Genomic DNA, 19,832 nt, shown 5'->3' on the forward strand with positions numbered 1-19,832 from the left:
AGGATTGGCATACGCCCCCAAATGTTGGATTAATTAGCCTGCCTATCTCTAGAAAGGAGCCATCACAGTTGAAAATTCCAGCAGCACTATATTTTTAAGGAGATTTTGTACCAACACACACACGACCAGATTTTGTTCTCATGGAAATTAATAGGGGTGCGTGGGTGTAATTGAGAGTGTAATTTGGCCCATACATCTATCAGTTATTTGTGCATTGCTTTCTCAGTTCATGTTTATTAGTGGTAGCCATAACTATACATTCACTTATTTTCTTAGAGTTGATATAGCAATTCAGCTATAAAGCCTGGGAAAATATAGTCTTTATGAAACCAAAGTGTTAAGTGAAGACATAAAGATAACTCTAATTGGACTTGTTCCTTTCTACTTGTGTTCTGTTTCTATTCTCCATTACATCACAATCTGCTTCCGCTCCAGCTACACCAAAAAGTGAGAGAGGGAGCACTCACCCCCTCACTAATAAAACAGAATGGAGACAATATAAATGACTAGAACTTGGGTTATAAAGCTCTTTGAAGAGCAGTTTCCTCTTTCTTCTGACTTTCCATTGTATCCCCTCCTCTCCTGTCTATAATGTTTGTTGGCTGTTGTTCCCTTTATAACTTAGATTGTAACACTCGCTGAAGTGAGGACCTTGGGTCCAAAACATTTTTGCTCTGTAGCCCCTTTGTCCTGGCTTTTCCTAGTCATGATAAAACCTAGTATCTACTGAGTCTCCGGAGGTAAAGTTAAGGCCCTCTGGATCCCCTTTTCTCTCTCCAGGCTCTATAGACCAGTTTGCAGAGTGGATAAAAATAGATTGTGCCCATCCTCCACAGCAGTTGCTTAAAAGAAGAAATTTCAAGTGCCTGAAATAAAAAAAACTACCTTGTTACTGCTGTGGTTATTGGACAAGAAAGTTTGGCCTTCTTTAAAAAGAGAAGTTGCTCTAATTTAACTTAAATAACTTTAAAAACGAGCTTAATTAAACTGGAGCAAACCCCTACATGGACATTCTTGTGGATCTTTATGTTTTTAATTGGCTTATACTGTACCAAGCTCCACTGTTATAAGCCAGTATTAAACCAATACAGGAGTGTCTATACAGAGATTTAAAGTGGGAAGTGTCAACACACAGTTGCCTCAGTTTAACAAAATAGGTTTAAAACTGTAGTTAACTTATAGATAAATTGGTGCAAGCAGGCATGTAAACAAATCCTTTATCTGTCCACCTATGGTATTTAAATTGTGCTATTCACCATAATATTTAGAGAGCTTATTCTGACATGAAAAGGGACCATAATACAATAGGAAAGAATGGATATGAAGCGTCTTCCATAGCACTGAAAAGTTCCCCAGTTCAGACTTTGAAGTTAACACCACACTGAGGTGAACTGGGTCAGCTACATCCCTTTGTTACTAGTGTTTGGTTGGAGATAGGTTTCTAAAAGGCAGGCAGAACCCTGTCTATTGTATAGTGTGACTGGGGTTCCAGGGGAGCCAACTGAGGTCACTCAATTAGGGTGAACTGCAAAGAATGGGGCAGGCAATCCCCAAAGCTGGTGGTTATTCCAATACTTAGATTTACCAGGCCAGCACAATACAGCTTCTATAATACCTCACTGGTTACCCAAAAGCCAACAACAGTGTTCCCTTGAAGTAACCCAGCCTTAGGCGTCCACCCAGATACCCAAGTCAACTATGATGAAGATTAGTGAAAATCTTATTCATCATGTAAAAAAGTTCTACCAATCCCAAAGGATTGGACACATTGCCTCCCAGGTTAATGAATATTCCAGATCTTGCCCAAATACACACTTATAGCCAATTCTTATGAACTAAACTTAAAATTTATTTAAAAACAAAAGATAGAGAGCGTTGGTTAAAAGATCAGTATACATACAGACAAGTACAATTCTTGAGATTCAGATTCATAGCAGAGATGGTGAGCTTTGCAGTTGGAAAGAGTTCTTTCAGAAATACTTCATAGGTTACAGTTCAATGTTTATATTCAGGGTGGTCCAGTTAGGACTGGGATCTCAGTCCTTACGTCTTAGGCTTCCCCTGCATGAAGCCTCAAGCAGATCTGAGATAAAAAAATGATTGGGACCCTTTTATACTGTTTCAGGCTCTCTTGTGACAGCTCAGAGTCCTTCAGCGAACAATAGGCACTCATGGGGACTTTGAAGTGGATCCATTTCCTACGCATAACCAGTAGTTATCCACACAGATTAACATAAGGCAATTACCTGTTTTTCTGCCATTCACAGATGATTTGCTATACATTTTAAAGAGCTATGAATTCAGCGATATCCTATGTGTACAGTTCATCTAAATGTTAAGATGTCCTTTTGATCTCTGAATTAATAGTTATAGTGACAGACAGGAACTGTTTGTTTGCATGGCTAATCATTAAACAAGATATAAGTAAATCATACAATTAGTATCACTTTTAATTTCTAACAATATAGGTTTGCATTTCAAAGTTCTAGCCTGTCTCCAAAGGTTGACTGTGGGTCAACTAGCCTACAAGCTGCTTAACCCTTTCTGGTCAGGCATCATATATGGGTTGGGACTAGCCTTTCATTGTAAAATAAGTTTTAGATACTATTTTAAGATCCAACTTCTGGGTGAACTTGTCACATTTGCTCCCCTACTAGGGGAGTATTTAAGGAAGAGGTTTGGGGGATAACTGATCAAGGTGTCTTGAGGACAAGAGGTGGCGTTGTTTTTTTTTAAAAGAATGGTATTCTACTTTTGCAAAAGTCTAACTGAAATGTGTAGATGAAGAGATTTCTCAGATTAGTTTTATTCATTTGACCTCACTGAACACCATTTCCTTCATGAATTTGGTGGGACTGTAGATGGCTTTTGAACCTATGAGAGCTCTGTTACTAGCAGATGGAGTTCAAAAACATTGTCCTCTCAACTCCAGGCAAATTTAAAAGGTGCTTGGCTTTCTGCAGGGGGTGACTTTCACACATACACAGAGGTGCCTATTATTTAATCCACCCACTTCCTGACCTGGTACAGGGAGCTCACTGCAAAATTTAAACATTATTTTGGACTGAGGATTGCAATCTGTCTTCTGACTCCTCAGTCTCCTATTGCCTGCTCTGCCATGGACTTGTCAACCAACTTCTGTGCCTTGCTTTCCTGGTCTGTACAACTGGGATAATTACTTGCTTTGTAAAGTGCTTTGAGCCCCTTGGAAGAAAGGTGCTACATAAAGGCATTATTTTCTCCATGCAGAGCCCTACACAGGAACCCCTTCACTTCCAGGTGTAGGTGTACAATATAAACCATACGAATGTTAATGGTCTCAGAAAGGCAGAAGACTCCTTAAGAGGAAGGAAGGTCTTGTGGTTAAGGCACAGGAGATTGGAATTGAATTCCTGGCTCTGCTACAACTTCCTGTGTGTTGGTCTCAGTCAAAGCCAAGCCCTCCTGCCTCAGCTGACCATCTGTAAAAAGGGGACAATGCTTCCTTTCTCCATCTGGTCTGTTTAGATTGTGAGCTCTCTCAGGTAGGAGCTGTGTCTTACTGTGTCTATACATTACCTAGCACAATGGAGGCCTAATCTTGGCTGTGGCCTTCAAGTTCTATTGTAATATAAACCATGATCACTGAGGCAAATGTATCTGAGCCCAAGTTTCAGACATTGAAACCTAACGACTTGACCTTGCAAACATTACTGAGGAGAGCGCTTACTATTGTTTTTACCATGGTGGAAAGCACTTTTCATACTGTTTGCCAGACCAGGCTCAATCAGGCTGCTAATCTTCCTTTACATGTTCCTTGGAAGTAGTTTTGAAAGCTAAGGCCTGCCAACTCTGTAGACTTTAATCTTTATTTACACACAGGTCAGGTACTGCACATAGCCATTGGCAGACTGGTACTAAAAATATGAACATCTAGGGCAATATTTTAGATAAAATTTCTGTGTTTCTTTCCAAACAAGGGACAAAGTCACCTATTGTTCAACAGAAGATTAGAATGAGACACACAGAACAAACCCTTCAACAACGAGGGACTTTTCTTAGGGGCCACTTTAAAATGGTATCTACTGGTAAGTTTGACATGGTTATTACTGTGTAAATTATTAGTAAAAACATGTATTGGTGTTTAACTGTTTAATTATGTGTTAACTTTAATGGATGAAATATTTTGTTCAGTTAGTGTGGTGTGTGATGCAAAAATTTTGTGAATGTTTCACTTAAAAAAAAAAATCATTTGGGCCTCATTCTCCACCCTTCTATTTTTGCCTTCCAGCAAACATCTAAATAACCACACTTTAATAGTAAACATTTTTTGCCAAAAACAGACTTCAAAATCATGCCTGCAACTACCTGTGGAAACAGAAATTTAAATAAACACATGCAGGTACTTATGCCAGCTGTGCTTATATTCCAGTAGCACACTCATCCACTCGTGATACAGAAACAATACTATGACCTATTTGTCATATCACAATTAAGCAACACAGGTTGAATTTTGAATAAAACTGGAGTCAGACAGTAAAACATTCGGAAAAGATATTCGTTAAATACATGTGAGGAAATCCCAATTGGGTCATGCATATTCTGTGAGCAGGAAGAAATGGCTAGCTTTACAGAAGAATCCAATGAAATGTAACAAAGATGAAGTCAATAAGGTTCTGTAGTAAATCCTCTTAAGGCTATATAATGTGACTGAATACAAAGGATATTCTTTGTTTTTCTGTTGTACAAGGACAGAAAGCAATAACAATTACAGTGGAATAAGGAAAAAACACAAAGCTAAGTTCAATAGAAAGCGTACATGGTATAAAACAGTGTGGTACATTTATGCCCTCTTTATCTGGCAAGACTACTCAGCAGAGATACATTCCTGAATTAAATATTATTGGATGGTTCAAAATAATCTATAGAAAACTTATTTTCCATTTAATTCTATAGAACTTTCCCTCAAGGTAAGTTCATCAAAAAATAATTCATAATGAATCATTTTGCTCAGTTTATGTTAATGTAGAATAGTCTGGTGAGAAAGTAATAAGACAAATGCCTTATTCAATCAGTATCCAAAACATTTATTTTTTAATAAGTGTTTGCTTTGGATACATGTCAGATTTGACCACCGCACAGCAAAGCAGTTCAATGAATCAGTCATTTTTCAGGCGGATGCCCACAATTATATATATGTTAGAACCCTTATGGTTGAGAGGACAACCTTTTACATGTGAAGGTGTAAACCAATGCAGTGCTGTCTTCCAGACTTTGCAGACAACCTGAAATAATAGCTTTGGGGGAAGTGTAAACTGACTATCTTTGCCTCAGCAACATCAACACTAACTCTACACTGCTGATCGGAGCAAGCAAGAACAAAGAAGGAAGATCATATTAGGAAAATCTGAGTGGAGTCTCACTTTGGCATTTTCAAGGGGATCAAGCCATATCTGTGCTCAAAATCTGGGAGAACACCACCACTCCCTCTCCACTCCATTCTAGCCTCTTGTTTGGAAAAGGTATTAATAATCAATAATTTCATATCTGTAAAAATCTTTTATTTGTATTCACTATTGCAAATAACGTATAACTCACAAGACATCAGTAAGTAATCTACCTCCAAATAGGATTGTTGTGTTTTCTGATATAAGAATGAAGCTGTTCTGTTTCCTGGCTTGCTTAATCAAAATATTCACCAGAACATAGAAGCAATTGCTCTCAGTGGAAAGTTGACAGTTCAAGGGGAAGAGACTTCGGGAAGCCAAGTTCTTGTATCTGTGATATATCCACTGGCTTCCCCTACCTCACCGTCAGTGGTTTGGAGTTGCTGCTGCAGAGCTGCAAACAAAAATCTGAGATTGAGTTGAGCTGAGCACAGGCTTGTGTTGAATGGCTCTGTGACTTTCTGGGGAATCTATGTGCAATTGATGAGTTCTGGTTGATATTATGAATTCTCTGTGTTTAGGCCCTTACGATTATTTTTACTGTATTCTTATTGCATACTCCTTGTGACAGGCATTAAGGACTATCAATAAGTGAAAGAGCCATGCCTGAACAGAACAATGGGGTGGCTGAAGGTAGGAAAACCAGATCTCCAGAGGAGAAGGTGTGGAATTTCCCAGAAAGGGGATATGTTTCTGGAGTGAAGGGGAACCTTTCTGACCGTCAGACCAGCCAGAACCTGAAGCACACTAACTGCAGAAGTAAGGTGGGGAGTCTCAATGTTCTGGAGGAAAAGCCATGTGCAGGAGAAAAGCTGGAGAGGAAGGACACTGTTAGAATGCTTTGACCAGCTCCCAATGAATACTTAAGTGTAGTGAAGAAACAGGCAGGCAATGATATAAAGGTGTCTCTTTGTTTTGCCTACATCTGTATCTCTCTTGTTTTGTGAAAGTGAAGAGTAATGGTGTTAGAATCCCAAAGCAAAATCAGTGTCTATTTGCTTCAACTATCACATGTTCCTGTGATACCAGAGAAATCCCCAGACTCCATTTTGTATTCCTGGCCTCCATTTTGAATAAACCAGAGTCACGCCATCACTAGATGGAAGCTGCAGGTCACATAGCACTTCAAAGTAGGGGTAAAGTCAGCTAAATTACCAAAGTAGGGGAAAGTACAGATAAGGTAATCATAACTCTGAGGTAAACAACGGCAGTGAGCATGCGTGGAATGTTGACATGCATTCAAGAATGAGGTAATGTGTGGAAAGTTGGTACTGAGCACATGCGAGCATGTGCAGTAAAGATCTGATGGTGTCATGTCTAAAAATAGAATTGAAAAAACAGTATAAAAGGCAGTGTGCCTATGGGCAGCAGAGAGAGAGAGTTCGAGGGGCAGAAGGACGAGAGAGGCTATTGGGAATGGACGGATAGCAAAGGAGGAGCAAGCAGATAGCTGACCTGACTCGGGGGAGCCAATGTGATGTTGAGCTGTGGAGCAGATCAGAGCAAAGCAGATGGTAGAAGAAAGCATGAAGAAGCAGCCGCTGCAGAAATCAGGAGACAGAATAAGCCTGTCAGTTACGATTGTAGTATGGTGCTAGGGTTAGCTTGTGTGTGGATTAATAAAGATGTGTATGCATATTATGTTAATTGTACAGGGAATCTATATATGTAACACTTAACGATTGTTACCGGTAGCTGTCAGTGACCTGTGATGATGATACTGTATCAGGGATTGTTATTTGCACCAAAAAAGGATGCTTTGTTTTGGACAGAATACTGCTTGTGTCAATTATTTATTGGAAGACTGTATCCATGTCCTCCGGAGGTAACAGATTCAAGCTGTTCTAGGGAGTTTCTAAAACAGGGAACCTCTGGCAAGCCCAAGATATTCCTTAGCTATTCTGAAGACCCATACCCAATGAGAACAGCTTGATTATAACAGGAGAACACATGGGCTGTTTTGAGGGAATCCTTGGTAAGCCCAGAAAGGGACAGTAGGTGGGCTATTCTGAGGATACTCTGAATCTGTTTTTGGGGTAACACCTGAAGGGACAAACTTTACCAGAGTACCCACAATGTTGGAGCTCTGGGAATGGTGTGCTTATGGTATTGCGGAGTCTGGGGGAGCCAGCATAGTCTCAGGGCCTATGCAGCTGGACTGTAAGGTCCCGCTCTGAGAAGGGAGGGATAGATGGAGATTTGTACACTGAGAGTCTGCCTAGAGACCTAAAACCATAGACTATGCCTTGGCTCTGCTCAGACTCTGCAAGTGAAAAGCACACAAGTCCAGTGTTGGGATCCAAACACAGCAGCCTGATGAGTGCCCAGCCCGGGAGCTTGACCAGAGCTGTGACAGAAAGAAAAGGAGTACTTGTGGCACCTTAGAGTCTAATAAATTGGTTAGTCTCTAAGGTGCCACAAGTACTCCTTTTCTTTTTGCGAATACAGACTAACACGGCTGTTACTCTGAAACCTGTCATTATGCAAGGCACTGCATTTAGCCGTATGGAGTGGAAATCTATATGCTCAAATAAATTGGTTAGTCTCTAAGGTGCCACAAGTACTCCTTTTCTTTTTGCGAATACAGACTAACACGGCTGTTACTCTGAAAGCTGTGACAGAATCCACTAACTTGATAGGCATTCAGGGGGTAGAAGATTTTCTGCAGAGATGGGCCGAGGAGATGGTGCCTGGATCTGGATCTTGATTAGGTTTAGACCAGGTTTGGGTTTGTTGACAGAATCAAGGGATTTGTGTTCAATGCTATCAAAGTCTTGCAACCTGTCCGTTGAGATTTTGGCTCTAAAATGCAGACCTTTGACTTTACTGTCCGTAAAGTTTCCACCATCTTGGAAATGGATCTGGAAAATGGGCCCTTTCCAGCTTTGGATTCAACCAAAGTCCTGGTGCTTTAATTTGGATTCAGTATTTCAAATTCACATAACCCCTTTCCTGTCCAAACCCAGGAAAATCAAAGGGATTTAGATTCAAGTTTCTAGATTAAATTTTACAGACACTTTATTGATCAGTGAAGATACCTTAACTGACATCATTCTGTCACCTCACCAGATTGCTTGGATTGTAATGAGAGCTGAAGCATTTCTGACGTGACATACTGATACATTATGAGATATTGTCAGTGATCCAGCAAATACTAAGAGGATTTCACAAAGATCAGAATGGGGGAAAAAGAATTTTAAAATTTTGTAGTGCTGCTGAATGCCTGCCCACAGGTTGATTAGTGGGCCCCTGCAGCTCAGAAGCCAATTTTCATTTTTGCCTTGCAGTTCACTTGGAAAAAGGGAAGGAACTAAACATTTTATATAATTTTCTGTGTCTAAATATATTGCCAGAAAGTCTGATTCTCTTTCATCTGCGTTCCCCTGGTAATTTGTCTGTGAAACTTTGTGTCTCTCTCTTCCCTCCCCACGCCCCCATCCCTACTTTGCTTTCCTTTTCCTTAGGATATTTTACTTTAGGCCAGAAGAAGTTTGCCAATCTTTAGGCCAGAAGAAGTTTGCCAAAGTTTGCCAATCTGAGTATTGCACTGGTTACCTACCAGGAGTCTGGGGGTGGATCCTAATTTGTATAACAGGGAGCAGGTTGCAGCTGGTCTCATAGTTAATAGGAAGTACAGCATGCAGAGACTTAACAGACTTACCTTGTTAGGCTCTGTGCTCCAGTGGGACCTTATGCTGCATTCTGAGTGATTTACAGCTTCCATTCACAGAAGCTATTGTGTTTTTTCACTTGATGCTGCTCTCACTAGCACATGATTATTTTTGAGGGAACAGGATTATTAGGAAACTTATATCTAAAAATGGAAATTCCAGAGGTTAGTCATTACTGTACAACGGGAATTATTTTTCAATGGAATGTTGATTCTTTTTGGTGCTGGAGCCTCCACAGGTGACCCTCCTCCCTCTGTCAGTACTGACAGAGTGCCTTAGCATGAAATTTGGGAGTCCTGGGTTTATGAATGTGCAGTCTGTTGCATGCGATGCACGACCAATTCTCTGACAACTTGTGGGGCATTAAATGGTCTCATAGCACCTTTTCCAATGCACACTGTGTCTTATCCATCCCCTGCACTATTGCAATGCATAGTAGTGTGGATATCTGTCTCACAGTTAACAGCATTGACCTCACCCACTGTATTGTCTCATTTTCTGTGTGTAAAATTATAAGTAGAGCTGAGCAGAAGCTTAACTAAATAGTTTTTCATTGGAAAATGCTGTTTGGTAGAAATCAAATTTTTTCCCTGAATCATATAATTTTTCACTAAACTTTCTAAAGGCCAATATATGAGTAAGAGTGAGAGAAAGAGAGACAGATCCCCAGACCCAGCTTGGAATAGCCAGTAGCCCAGTAAGTAGGGCTTTTACTTGGGATGTCAGAGACACAGTTTTAAGTCACTGCTCTTCCTGATTCAAAGGAGGGACTTGACCCTTGTTCTAACAACTAGGGTACTGAGTATTCTAGGGTGGGATCTCTCTTTGTGGATTTTTTCCCCCAAAACTGAAAGGTCCTGGTTTTGTGCTGCCTTGGGCTGGAAACAAATGATCTCTTCATTGTTGGAAATGGAATTCTTGTTTTCCTGACAGCCCTATACATAAGTGCTTGGCTCTTATGGGTAGATGATCCCGATCGTCTCTTCTGCCCTTAAAGTCTGAGTCTAAATATAATCTGGATCGTACAAATTATCCCTATAACATTTTATTCGTATGGAAAATATACTCCTAACACTTGTAAATAGAACGGTTGTGCCATTTCTAGGTACAGAAATGAAACATGCAATCGTTTATAAGCATGTACATTATTTGCTGGCTGTATCCAAAGCAGGAAAATTCAGACTTATTCCCCACCATTTAGCTCCAATGGTGACAGTAGAAGTGGTGACTGTATTTCAGAGATAACTTAAGCATTTTCATCACCCTCTTGCCTAAAACTACGCAGTGTCGAGTAATATGACACCATGATAAAGGGGTCTGAGTCTTGTCTAAACGATAACTTCCATGGGTGGAGCTGCACTAGTGATTGAATTATGGGGTTTAATGTTTCCTAAATAAGTTCACTCACAGCAAGTGCAATTGGAGAGATGCTGGTGGGGCTGACGTTAGTTTGTAACCTACATAGGCAACCTTTAAGTCACCTAATATTTAGGAGTAGCTCCTGCCCAGGTGTTCCTTTAAGCATTCCCACACCACTGGCTGACAGTGGCCTAGGGCACTAAAGTGTCTAGTGCTGCCTGGTTCTGTTTGTATGCTGTGGCAATAGGGTGTGTTGCAAGCATTGCTGATGCTCTCAATGGTAGAATTCTATGCTATGGGGAATTCTCTCTCATGTCCTAGTCAAATTCCAGTCCTGCTCATTACGTTCCAGTTACCTGAATTCCCCCTGGTTTCAGAGGGGTAGCCATGTTAGTTTGTATCAGCAAAAATAACGAGGAGTCCTTGTGGCACCTTAGACTAACAAATTTATCTGGGCATAAGCTTTCATGGGCTATAACACACTTCATCAGGTGCATGGAGTGAAAGATACAGTAGGCAGCTATAAATATACAACACATGAAAAGATGGGAGTTGCCTTCCCAAGTGTGTGTGTGTGGGGGGGGGGTCAGTGCTAACGAGACCAATTCAATCAGGGTGGATGTGGCCCATTCCCAACTATTGACAAGAAGGCGTGAGTATGAACAGAGGGAAAATTACTTTTTGTAGTGACCCAGCCACTCCCAGTCTTTATTCAGGCCTAATTTGATGGTATCAAGTTTGCAGATTAATTCCAGTTCTGCAGTTGCTCACTGAAGTCTGTTTTTGAAGTTTTTTGTTGTTGAAGATTCTCCACTTTTATTGAGTGTCCAGGAAGATTGAAGTGTTCTCCAACTAGTTTTTGAATGTCACAGTTCTTGATGTCTGATTTGTGTCCATTTATTCCTTTGTGCAGAGATTGTCTCGTTTGGCCGATGTACATGGCAGAGGGGCATTGCTGGCACATGATGGCATATATCACATTGGTGGATGTGCAGGTGAACGAGCCCTTGATGGTGTGGCTGATGTGATTAGGTCCTATGGTGGTGTCCCTTAAATGGATATGCAGACAGAGTTGGCAACAGGGTTTGTTGCAGGGATTGGTTCCTGTGTTAGTGCTTCTGTTGTGTGGTGTGTAGTTACTGGTGAGTATTTGGGAAGGCAACTCCCATCTTTTCATGTGCTGTATATTTATAGCTACCTACTGTATTTTTCACTCCATGCACCTGATGAAGTGGGTTATAGCCCATGAAAGCTTATGCCCAGATAAATTTGTTTGTCTCTAAGGTGCCACAAGGACTCTTTGTTGTTTTTGCTGAATTCCTCCTGTATCTTCAATTAGATACAGCATCTAAAACGATCGTGTAGTGTTGCTTAGCACTGTTAAACATTTACCACGCTTTTGCTCTAGCAGTGGCTGCTTTCCCCTGGTGGGTGAAGTGATTCCTTATATATATGTAATGTTTATAAAATAGTTTTGGATCAGACTGACTGAAAATCACAACAGCTGTGACAGTCCCATCATGTCTGTATCAAACTCTATAACAAATAATGGGACTTATATAACCAAGGAGAGGGAAAATGGCAAAAGCAAGGCACATGAAATCATAGCTTTTTACAAGTAATTGACAAAGACAAGTTTTGAAAAAAGAGGCTCTTTGACACAGCATTTTAAAGATTTATTAAATGGGAAGTCCTCCCTCCTCCTCATGTTACAGTCTCGCGGCAGGCACACTAGTTTACCGTTCTGAGCCTTTGCTGGAAGGCTGCTATGGTAGTAGGCAGAACTGCTGCAATCCATGATCGCTTCACTCCTTATTATCCTTTTAACAACACAATAACAGCGGAGACTGTGGGTCCTGGTTAATACCCAAGGTCACGGTGCTCCCTGCCTCTCAAAGAGAGGTAGGCGAGTGTGAGGGAGAGAGATGGGGTTTGGTGGGTTGATAGATACTCTGTGAGACCCTGCACATCCTAAACGTGCGGCCAGAGCTCTGCTCTTGCTCCAGCTGTCTGATTCCGCACTGGGAAGGGCTCCAGAGTTGCATGGGTGCTGAACGGCGGCAGCACGAGGTGCTGAAGCCTGGTACTGAGCTGGGATGGTCTCTCCCCAACATGCAGCCGTTTGGCAGCAGACGCCAACAGCTCTCTTTAAAAGGCAGCTTCCAGCCTTAAAGGGCAGGGCTGACTCGCGCTGTGACAATTACAATGAGGGAGATTTAAAAAAAAATTAAGCGAGAGTGTGATTTTTTTTTTTTTGGCCCATGCCTCTCGCATCCCAGGAGGGGCGTGCTGGGGGGAATAATACTTTCGCCCTTCCCGGGGCCGGGGGGCTGCAGCCAGGGAAGTGGCGGAGGGGAGAAGGCAGCCAGCCAGCAGAGCAGCACCTGCGAACGTGGCTGGTGGTGACTCTGCCGCACTTTGGAGCTCGTTCTCCGCTGCCTTGGGCTTATCACCCTCCTCTCCGCCCCTGCCTCTCACAGCGTCCCTCCTGCGCCCGGAGAGCCCCCCGGGGCGGCTGGCGGGGAGCAGCTCGGGCTGCGGCTGGATCGGCTCCTTCCCCAAGTCTTCTTGCCAAGTGCCGCCTGCGTTGTCAGCCCCTTGCTTGTGTGTGTGTGTGTGTGTGTGTGTGGTGGGGGGTTAACATGAACAAATCCATCTCGCGGCGCGGCGCCCGTGGCTGCTGCGGGAGGGTTTCATTCACAGAAGGCGAGCCGGTGTAGCGGGGGGCGGGGAGAAGGACTCCAGAGACGGGGGAGTGAGGGGGCAGGCAGGAGACAGAAGCGGGAGAGACGGGAAAGCGGGAGGGAAGGGGCGAGCGAGCGCCCCACTGACAACCCAGCCCCGGAACGGGTTAAGCACATGCCCGCTGGGCCGGTTGACATGTAAATACAGAGCAGCTGCTCTTCTCCGGCTCCGGCTCTTCCCAGCTTCTGATTGGCTGCCAATGACATCACCCCCTGCCCCCCTGTGTTATACCACAACGGACTCAAAGCTACGTCGGATAAACTATCCCCAAGCGGCGGGGAGCCCAGCCCCCGGCTCCTCCCACTCCCCCATCTCCAGTCATTGGCCCCCCGGCGCTCGGAGCCCGCCCGCTTGCAGGGAAGAGCCCCCATTGGGCGTGGGCGCCGTCCGTCCCCGCCCGCTCCGCCCCTTTCGAACCTTACATTTACAGTGTAGCAAAAGAGAAAGTAAGTCTGTTGCAGCGGGAGATCAATGAAGCCCAGTGAATGGGGGTTTAACGTGTAACTCCGTAGCCGCAGACGAGCGCCGGATGCTGAAGGGATCTACTTATTTATGAAGTAAGTGGAAGGCTCTGATCATAATGTTAGGGGAGGGCAGCGTTTATATAGTTACACAGAGGTACAGAACCTAAAACATACATAGTATGAGAGAAGGGCATAGTTTCATCTGTATGCAATGCTACTTTTGGAGGGGTGGTGTAGAAAGCTCGGCCAACAGTGTTGGGCTTGTACTGCCTCTGATTACTGACCTCTGCTCTTTCTAGTGAGTGTTGGTGGGATGGGAGAAGCGGCTTTTCTTGTTTGGGATTGCTGCAGTGTGGTTGGTGGGTGGGTGAGAGACTAGAGTGCTCGCAGGGCTCTCCTTGCATCTTCTCCCTTGGCTTTATCTTCCCCACCCCAGACGCACACAAGAGAGGGTGGTGGTTCGTGGTGCTAAATAGGGCTGCGTTAGCTCGGTTCCCTGACTTCGTGGTTTTGCTGGAAATATACGACCCTCTGCTGCAGAGATGCAGCTCCTCCAAAACTGCATATATATCCTTGGGAAAACAACCCTCTGTACCTGGGATCAAATCCTGTGAAGTGTTTTTGTAATCTTACTGATTTTTATGTATACTTTGAAATAAAATTAGTTGCAATTTATTTTTAATTGTGCTGCTGTTTTTTTCCTCTTTACTAGCTGGAGGAGATTGCTTTTTAGTTTTCCCTTATGTTTGACTGTCAGGCTCTTTTTTTTTTTTTTTTTTTTTTTTTTTTTAAGAGGAAAGGAGGAGGGATAGGCTAGACAATCTACTGGGGTCGTTTTGTAAAGGTTGATGATTGGTCTCTACCCTGAGATTTCATTTTCTGTCATGTTAGAGCTGATATTCATCTGTAAATGATAAATATTTTCCCCGTTGTAAAAATGTTTTCAAATTCATCTCACAAAGAGATTTTTAGAGAAAAGAAGGAAGTGGAGGGACTTGTTATCCCAAGGCAGGCCAGAGAATACAACTCATTGATATAAAAAGGGGATGTTATAAGTATTGGAGACATGGACAGTATAATGTTGGAAGCGTGAGGGGAAACTGATATTAGAAGTGCTCAGTCACTTTATTTTGTTAGATTTATTTAATTTGTTAGCTGGTTGATGGAATGAATGTATTTCAAGGAGGGGAGTACCAGATGCTCTGAAAGTTGGTGGATATCTTTTGGGTGTGTGTGTGTGTAAATAACTTTCTGGTGTCTCTTAGTAGATGAGACAATAAAGCTTGTAAAGATCATGACCTAGGGGCTGCAGAGGGACCCTTATTCCTGGAGTCTCTAAAACTGTTCTGTAGGGTGAGGGTGCTTCTGCCTCTAGGATTGCTCGAGGTGCTAGACTTTCCAGGCTGATACATTTTTATTAGAATTGTACTCGGATCTAAAAAGGGGAGATGGAATGCAGGCTTGTCCCTTTCAATTACATAATAATCTCTGGCATCTTCTTGTTATGCCTTTGTTTCTGTATGGGTTCAAGCTTTCAAATGGCTTTCTCAAGAGTTTATTCCAAAGCTAGTTTTATTCAAGCTTGTTAGAAAAGTTGCACATCTGCCTCTGATGTATTTAGCTGCTGTGCATTCCAGTGAGTTGTCAAGCCACGCCAGTAGTTCTGTCCCTTGCTGTGAGCAGAGGAAATGAGAGAACATGCCTTTTTATTATCTTTCTCAGTTGCATGCTTTGCAGCCTTAAGGCTTCAGGGTAGCTCAGCATCTGCATGTAAATGAATGTCGACTAGTTGCATGGTAGGCCAATTGCACGTTCTGCATTCTCTTTGGGTAAAGAGTTGAAGTTTTTGCTGCAGGAGTGGGAGAGGTTCCTTCATTAACTGCGCTGAGCTGATCACTCTTAGTCAGGGATGAGTATCAGAAACCGCTTTTAGAAATCTCTGACCCTGTATGTTTCATGTGATCCTTTTTCTTTTTCCCTTTGCAGACAGATCTTGAGTTCTTCTTGACTTGCCAATTCTCAGCCTCCTCATGCCTCCATCTCCTTTAGACGACAGGGTAGTAGTGGCACTTTCAAGGCCAGTAAGACCTCAGGATCTCAACCTTTGTTTAGACTCTAGCTACCTTGAATCTGCTTCTTCTGCCAGTGAGAGTCACACAAGTCTCCTTGGCACAGCTGTTGTGTCCCTAAAGGCTGCTAATCTCACGTATATGCCCTCATCCAACAGCTCGGCACGCTCTCTGAGTTGTGGATGCAGCAGCGCCAGTTGCTGCACTGTGGCAACTTACGACAAGGACAATCAGGCCCAAACTCAAGCAAGCACCAGCAGCACTACCAACGTAGGAACCTCTACCACCTGCCCTGCTAACCAAATGGTCAACAACAATGAGAACACGGGCGCATTGAGTCCATCGGGTGGAGTGGGGAGCCCGGCCTCAGGCACAACCAAGCAACTAGCTAGCATAAAAGTAATCTACCCTAATGACCTGGCTAAAAAGATGACCAAATGCAACAAGAGCCACCAACAGAACCAAGGGCCTGTCATCATTGACTGCAGGCCATTCATGGAGTACAATAAGAGTCACATTCAAGGGGCTGTTCACATTAACTGTTCTGACAAGATCAGCAGGAGAAGGCTCCAGCAGGGCAAGATCACAGTCTTGGACTTGATCTCCTGCCGGGAAGGCAAGGACTCCTTCAAGAGGATCTTTTCCAAAGAAATTATAGTTTATGATGAGAATACCAATGAGCCAAGCCGAGTAATGCCTTCCCAGCCACTCCACATAGTGCTGGAGTCACTCAAGCGAGAAGGCAAGGAACCTCTAGTTCTGAAAGGTACTTCTACCCACTACCCCCAAAATAATCTGCTGGTTTCTTGTGTCTTTTCTCCATAAATATCCAGGTTTTTTTGCTTGGTTGAAAGATGTACACTTAAAATCTATTTGGGAATCCTATATGTATAGAGTCATCAATAGCAAAAGGAACAGTCAGTGACATTACTATAACCAGGGTGCACAGCTGTTGAAGGACCATCTTCAGAGTAGTTCTCAATGGTTTGCTATCAAACTTGGTGGGGGAGGGAGGGATGTAGCTGGTGGGATCCCACAGGGGTTGTCCTGGGTCTGGTACTAGTCCAATGTTTTCATTAATGACTTGGATAATGGATCTGGAGAGCGTTCTTATAAAATTTACAGATGACATCAAGTTGGGAAGGGTTGCAAGCAGTATGGAGAACAGGATTAGAATTAAAATCAACCTTGAAAAATTGGAAAACTTGTCTGAAATCAACATTATGAAATTCAATAAAGACAATAAAGTGCAAAGTACTAGACTTAAGAAAGAAAAATTAAATGCACAGTTGCAAAAAGTGGGGAATAAGTGGCTAGGCAGTAATACTGGTGAAAAGTACCTGGAGGGTACAGTGGATCAGAAACCAAATGAGGTAACAACATGATGCAGCTGCTAAAAAGTCTAGTATCGTTCTGGGTTTTTTTAACAGGAGTATCGTATGTAAGACATGGGAGGTAATTGTCCTGCTCTACTTGGCACTGATGAGGCCTCAGCTGGAGTGCTGTCTCTAGTGTTGGACGCCACTCTTCAGAAAGATGTAGACAAACTGGAGAGAATCCAGAGGAGAGCAACAGAAATGATAAAAGGATTAGACAACCTGACCTATGAGGAAAGGCTTTAAAAAAAACTAAACAAACCTGGGCATGTTTAGTCTTGAGAGAAGAGGACTCGGGGAACCTGAACACATTTAAAGACTCTTTAAATGTGCTCTTATTGAAAGGATGGTGATCAATTGTTTTCCATGTCCACTGAAGGTAGGGCAAGAAGCCATGGGCTCAATCTGCAGCAAGGGAGATTTAGGTTAGATATTTGGAAAATATTTCTACCTATAAGGGTAGTTAAGCTCTGGAATAGGCTTCTAAAGAAGGTTGTGGAATCCCCATAAATGGAGGTTTTTAAAAACAGGTTGTTAGACATAACACCTGTCAGGGATTGTCTAGGTATACTTAGCCCCATAGGGGGCTGTAGGAGATGACCTCTGAAAGTCCCTCCAGCTCTCCATTTATTATGAGTCTATGATTAAGAGAGGGGAGGAAGATCTTAGCATGTGTCTTATATATAAAGCATGGAGCTGATAGACCTTGGTGTTTAGGTTTTTTGTTTTTTGTTTGTTTGTTTTTTAAATGAGTATTGCTGTCTGAGGGTGAAGATAAGTGGGAAGAGAGGGAGGAAACAGACTTCCTAGATTCCTAATGTCTGTGCAGAATTTTAATTTTTCCTAACTATAAGCATTTGGACTAGAAATACTTATAGTAAAGGGCAAAGACCCAAGAAGATGCAATACTCTACCCAAATATTTTAGATCAAATTGATTTTTGGGGACCTTGTATTTCTAGTAGTCTTGCTGTCTGTTATTTTAGTCTTCATAAAACTTAGCTCATAGAAGTTGGAGATGGGCAATAGGCGTTGGGTAAAAGAAGAGGAAGAGGTATTAACCTAACTAGTCTGAGTTCTCAGATTAGTCTGTGGACTACCATGGTATACTACCTGTTCTGGTGGCTGATCATTTGGATCTCAATATATTTTACACTGTCCAGGGCTGGAATGTTGAGAGGGCCCAGAAAACAATTTCTCTGCTCTGAAGTTGTCTGCAGGAAAACACTTTTTTTGAAGAACTACTATTTTAATGCTTTGTCCAGTCTAATTTTCAGTGTTTCAAGTGATGTCGTCCACCACTTTGAAAAGCTTTCCACAGTCTAATACTGTCTGAAGATATTTACCTTTTTCTTCATTTCATTCTGGTACTTCTGTTGCCATCCAAATTGTCTTCCCTTTCCTTGTTATTTAGACCCTTCAAATACTTGGTTGACAGTTTGACCCTTCCCTCTCCCTTTAGCCATGGTTTACCCAAACTGTACATATTGAACTCCCTTAATCTTCCTCAGAGGTAATTTCTTGTAGCCTTGCAATCATATCCCAAAGAATATGGCAGTTAAACTTGCTGTTCTGAGAGTTGCTAGAGGACTCTGTGGAAGTAGATGGGTCAAAGAATGGAGCTGAGTTAAAGGTTTTGTGGCAGGCTTCACAATTTTGTTTAAACCTTAAAATCATGTTTTGGCTTTCTTGTGCATTAACTGCAACTCACAGTGACACTGATTTGATTTTGATAGTTGCAACTGATTCCCAATAGACTTTCACTGAAATCATTAGGCCATCATGATTCTTATGCATGCAAAAGGAACAGAGAGACACATTGTGCAGTGAAGCTTCCTTTTAAATTCAATGCTACTATTGACCATAATTCTGTCTTAACAAAGCTTTCCTTCCCCCCTCCCTGTCTTGACGTTCATACCTTTTTCAGCAAAGAAAATGTTTATAGAAAAAAATCTTTTTCTGTATTTCTTTGTAAGAAAGATATGGGTAAATGACATCGCATTATGACAATTCCAGGATCTTGATATACTGTGTAGTAGCTATGGTTTATCTGCATAGATATTTGGTATCAGTGAGATGTTCAGCAATTGTAACAGTAGCGAGCAAGTCCACCCAGGTGTCATGCTTGAAACATGGCTTTTATACCCTCCTTTACTGATGCTAACTGCTGGGTGCTCTGCTGAGATTTCGTAAAATGCTTGCAAAATCACCCAGTACACACTACTTTGGTCCTGCTCTGAAGCAGACCATTTTAAAATTGGTGAGAAGCATTTAGTGGTTGGCTCAGAAGATTCTCTTAATAGAGTTTGGATCTCTTTCTCCCCCTCCCTCTCCACTCCCCTCGGCAATCAGATGTTCCCTCTGAACTATTTTTGCCAAGGTGGGGGGGGGGGAAGGGGGAGGATGAAACAGGTAAAGGACAAGGGAAGAAAAACCTCTGTTAACTGTGGTTTAAAGAGAATGGAACTAGCTTGGGAAAGCGCATCAAGCAGAGGAGGGCCAAGAGCTCTCCCATTTTAAACCGGTTACCTTGCATTTTTAAACCTTCTTCTTCCCCCCCACCCCCCCCCCCCGAATTTGAAATGGGGTCTGAGTAGGGGCCTCTTGGAGTTGGGATTATTATAGAGTAACTAATAAGGCTCTGCTTAGGCTTCCATGCCTGGAAAGTAGCAGTAGAAGTGCTTGTTGTTTAGTTCCAGTTGTCAGATAGGATTTTTCCATCA

The 19,832-nt window shown here is 42.5% G+C and overlaps 1 protein-coding gene across 1 annotated transcript in view; it reads left to right on the forward strand.

Moving 5' to 3' along the window:
• Positions 1-13,640: 13,640 nt before the first annotated feature.
• The window catches only part of DUSP10 (dual specificity phosphatase 10), a 36,995-nt gene continuing 30,803 nt past the window's right edge, over positions 13,641-19,832 (forward strand). The window contains exons 1-2 of the mRNA XM_084623375.1: positions 13,641-13,758; positions 15,652-16,500. Coding sequence (XP_084479501.1) covers positions 15,696-16,500 — 805 coding nt within the window. The 5' untranslated portion in view covers positions 13,641-13,758; positions 15,652-15,695. The remainder of the gene's footprint in view (positions 13,759-15,651; positions 16,501-19,832) is intronic.

The sequence above is a fragment of the Lepidochelys olivacea genome, assembly GCF_965140295.1.
Source record: "Lepidochelys olivacea isolate rLepOli2 genome assembly, chromosome: 3".
NCBI classification, from domain to species: Eukaryota; Metazoa; Chordata; order Testudines; family Cheloniidae; genus Lepidochelys; species Lepidochelys olivacea.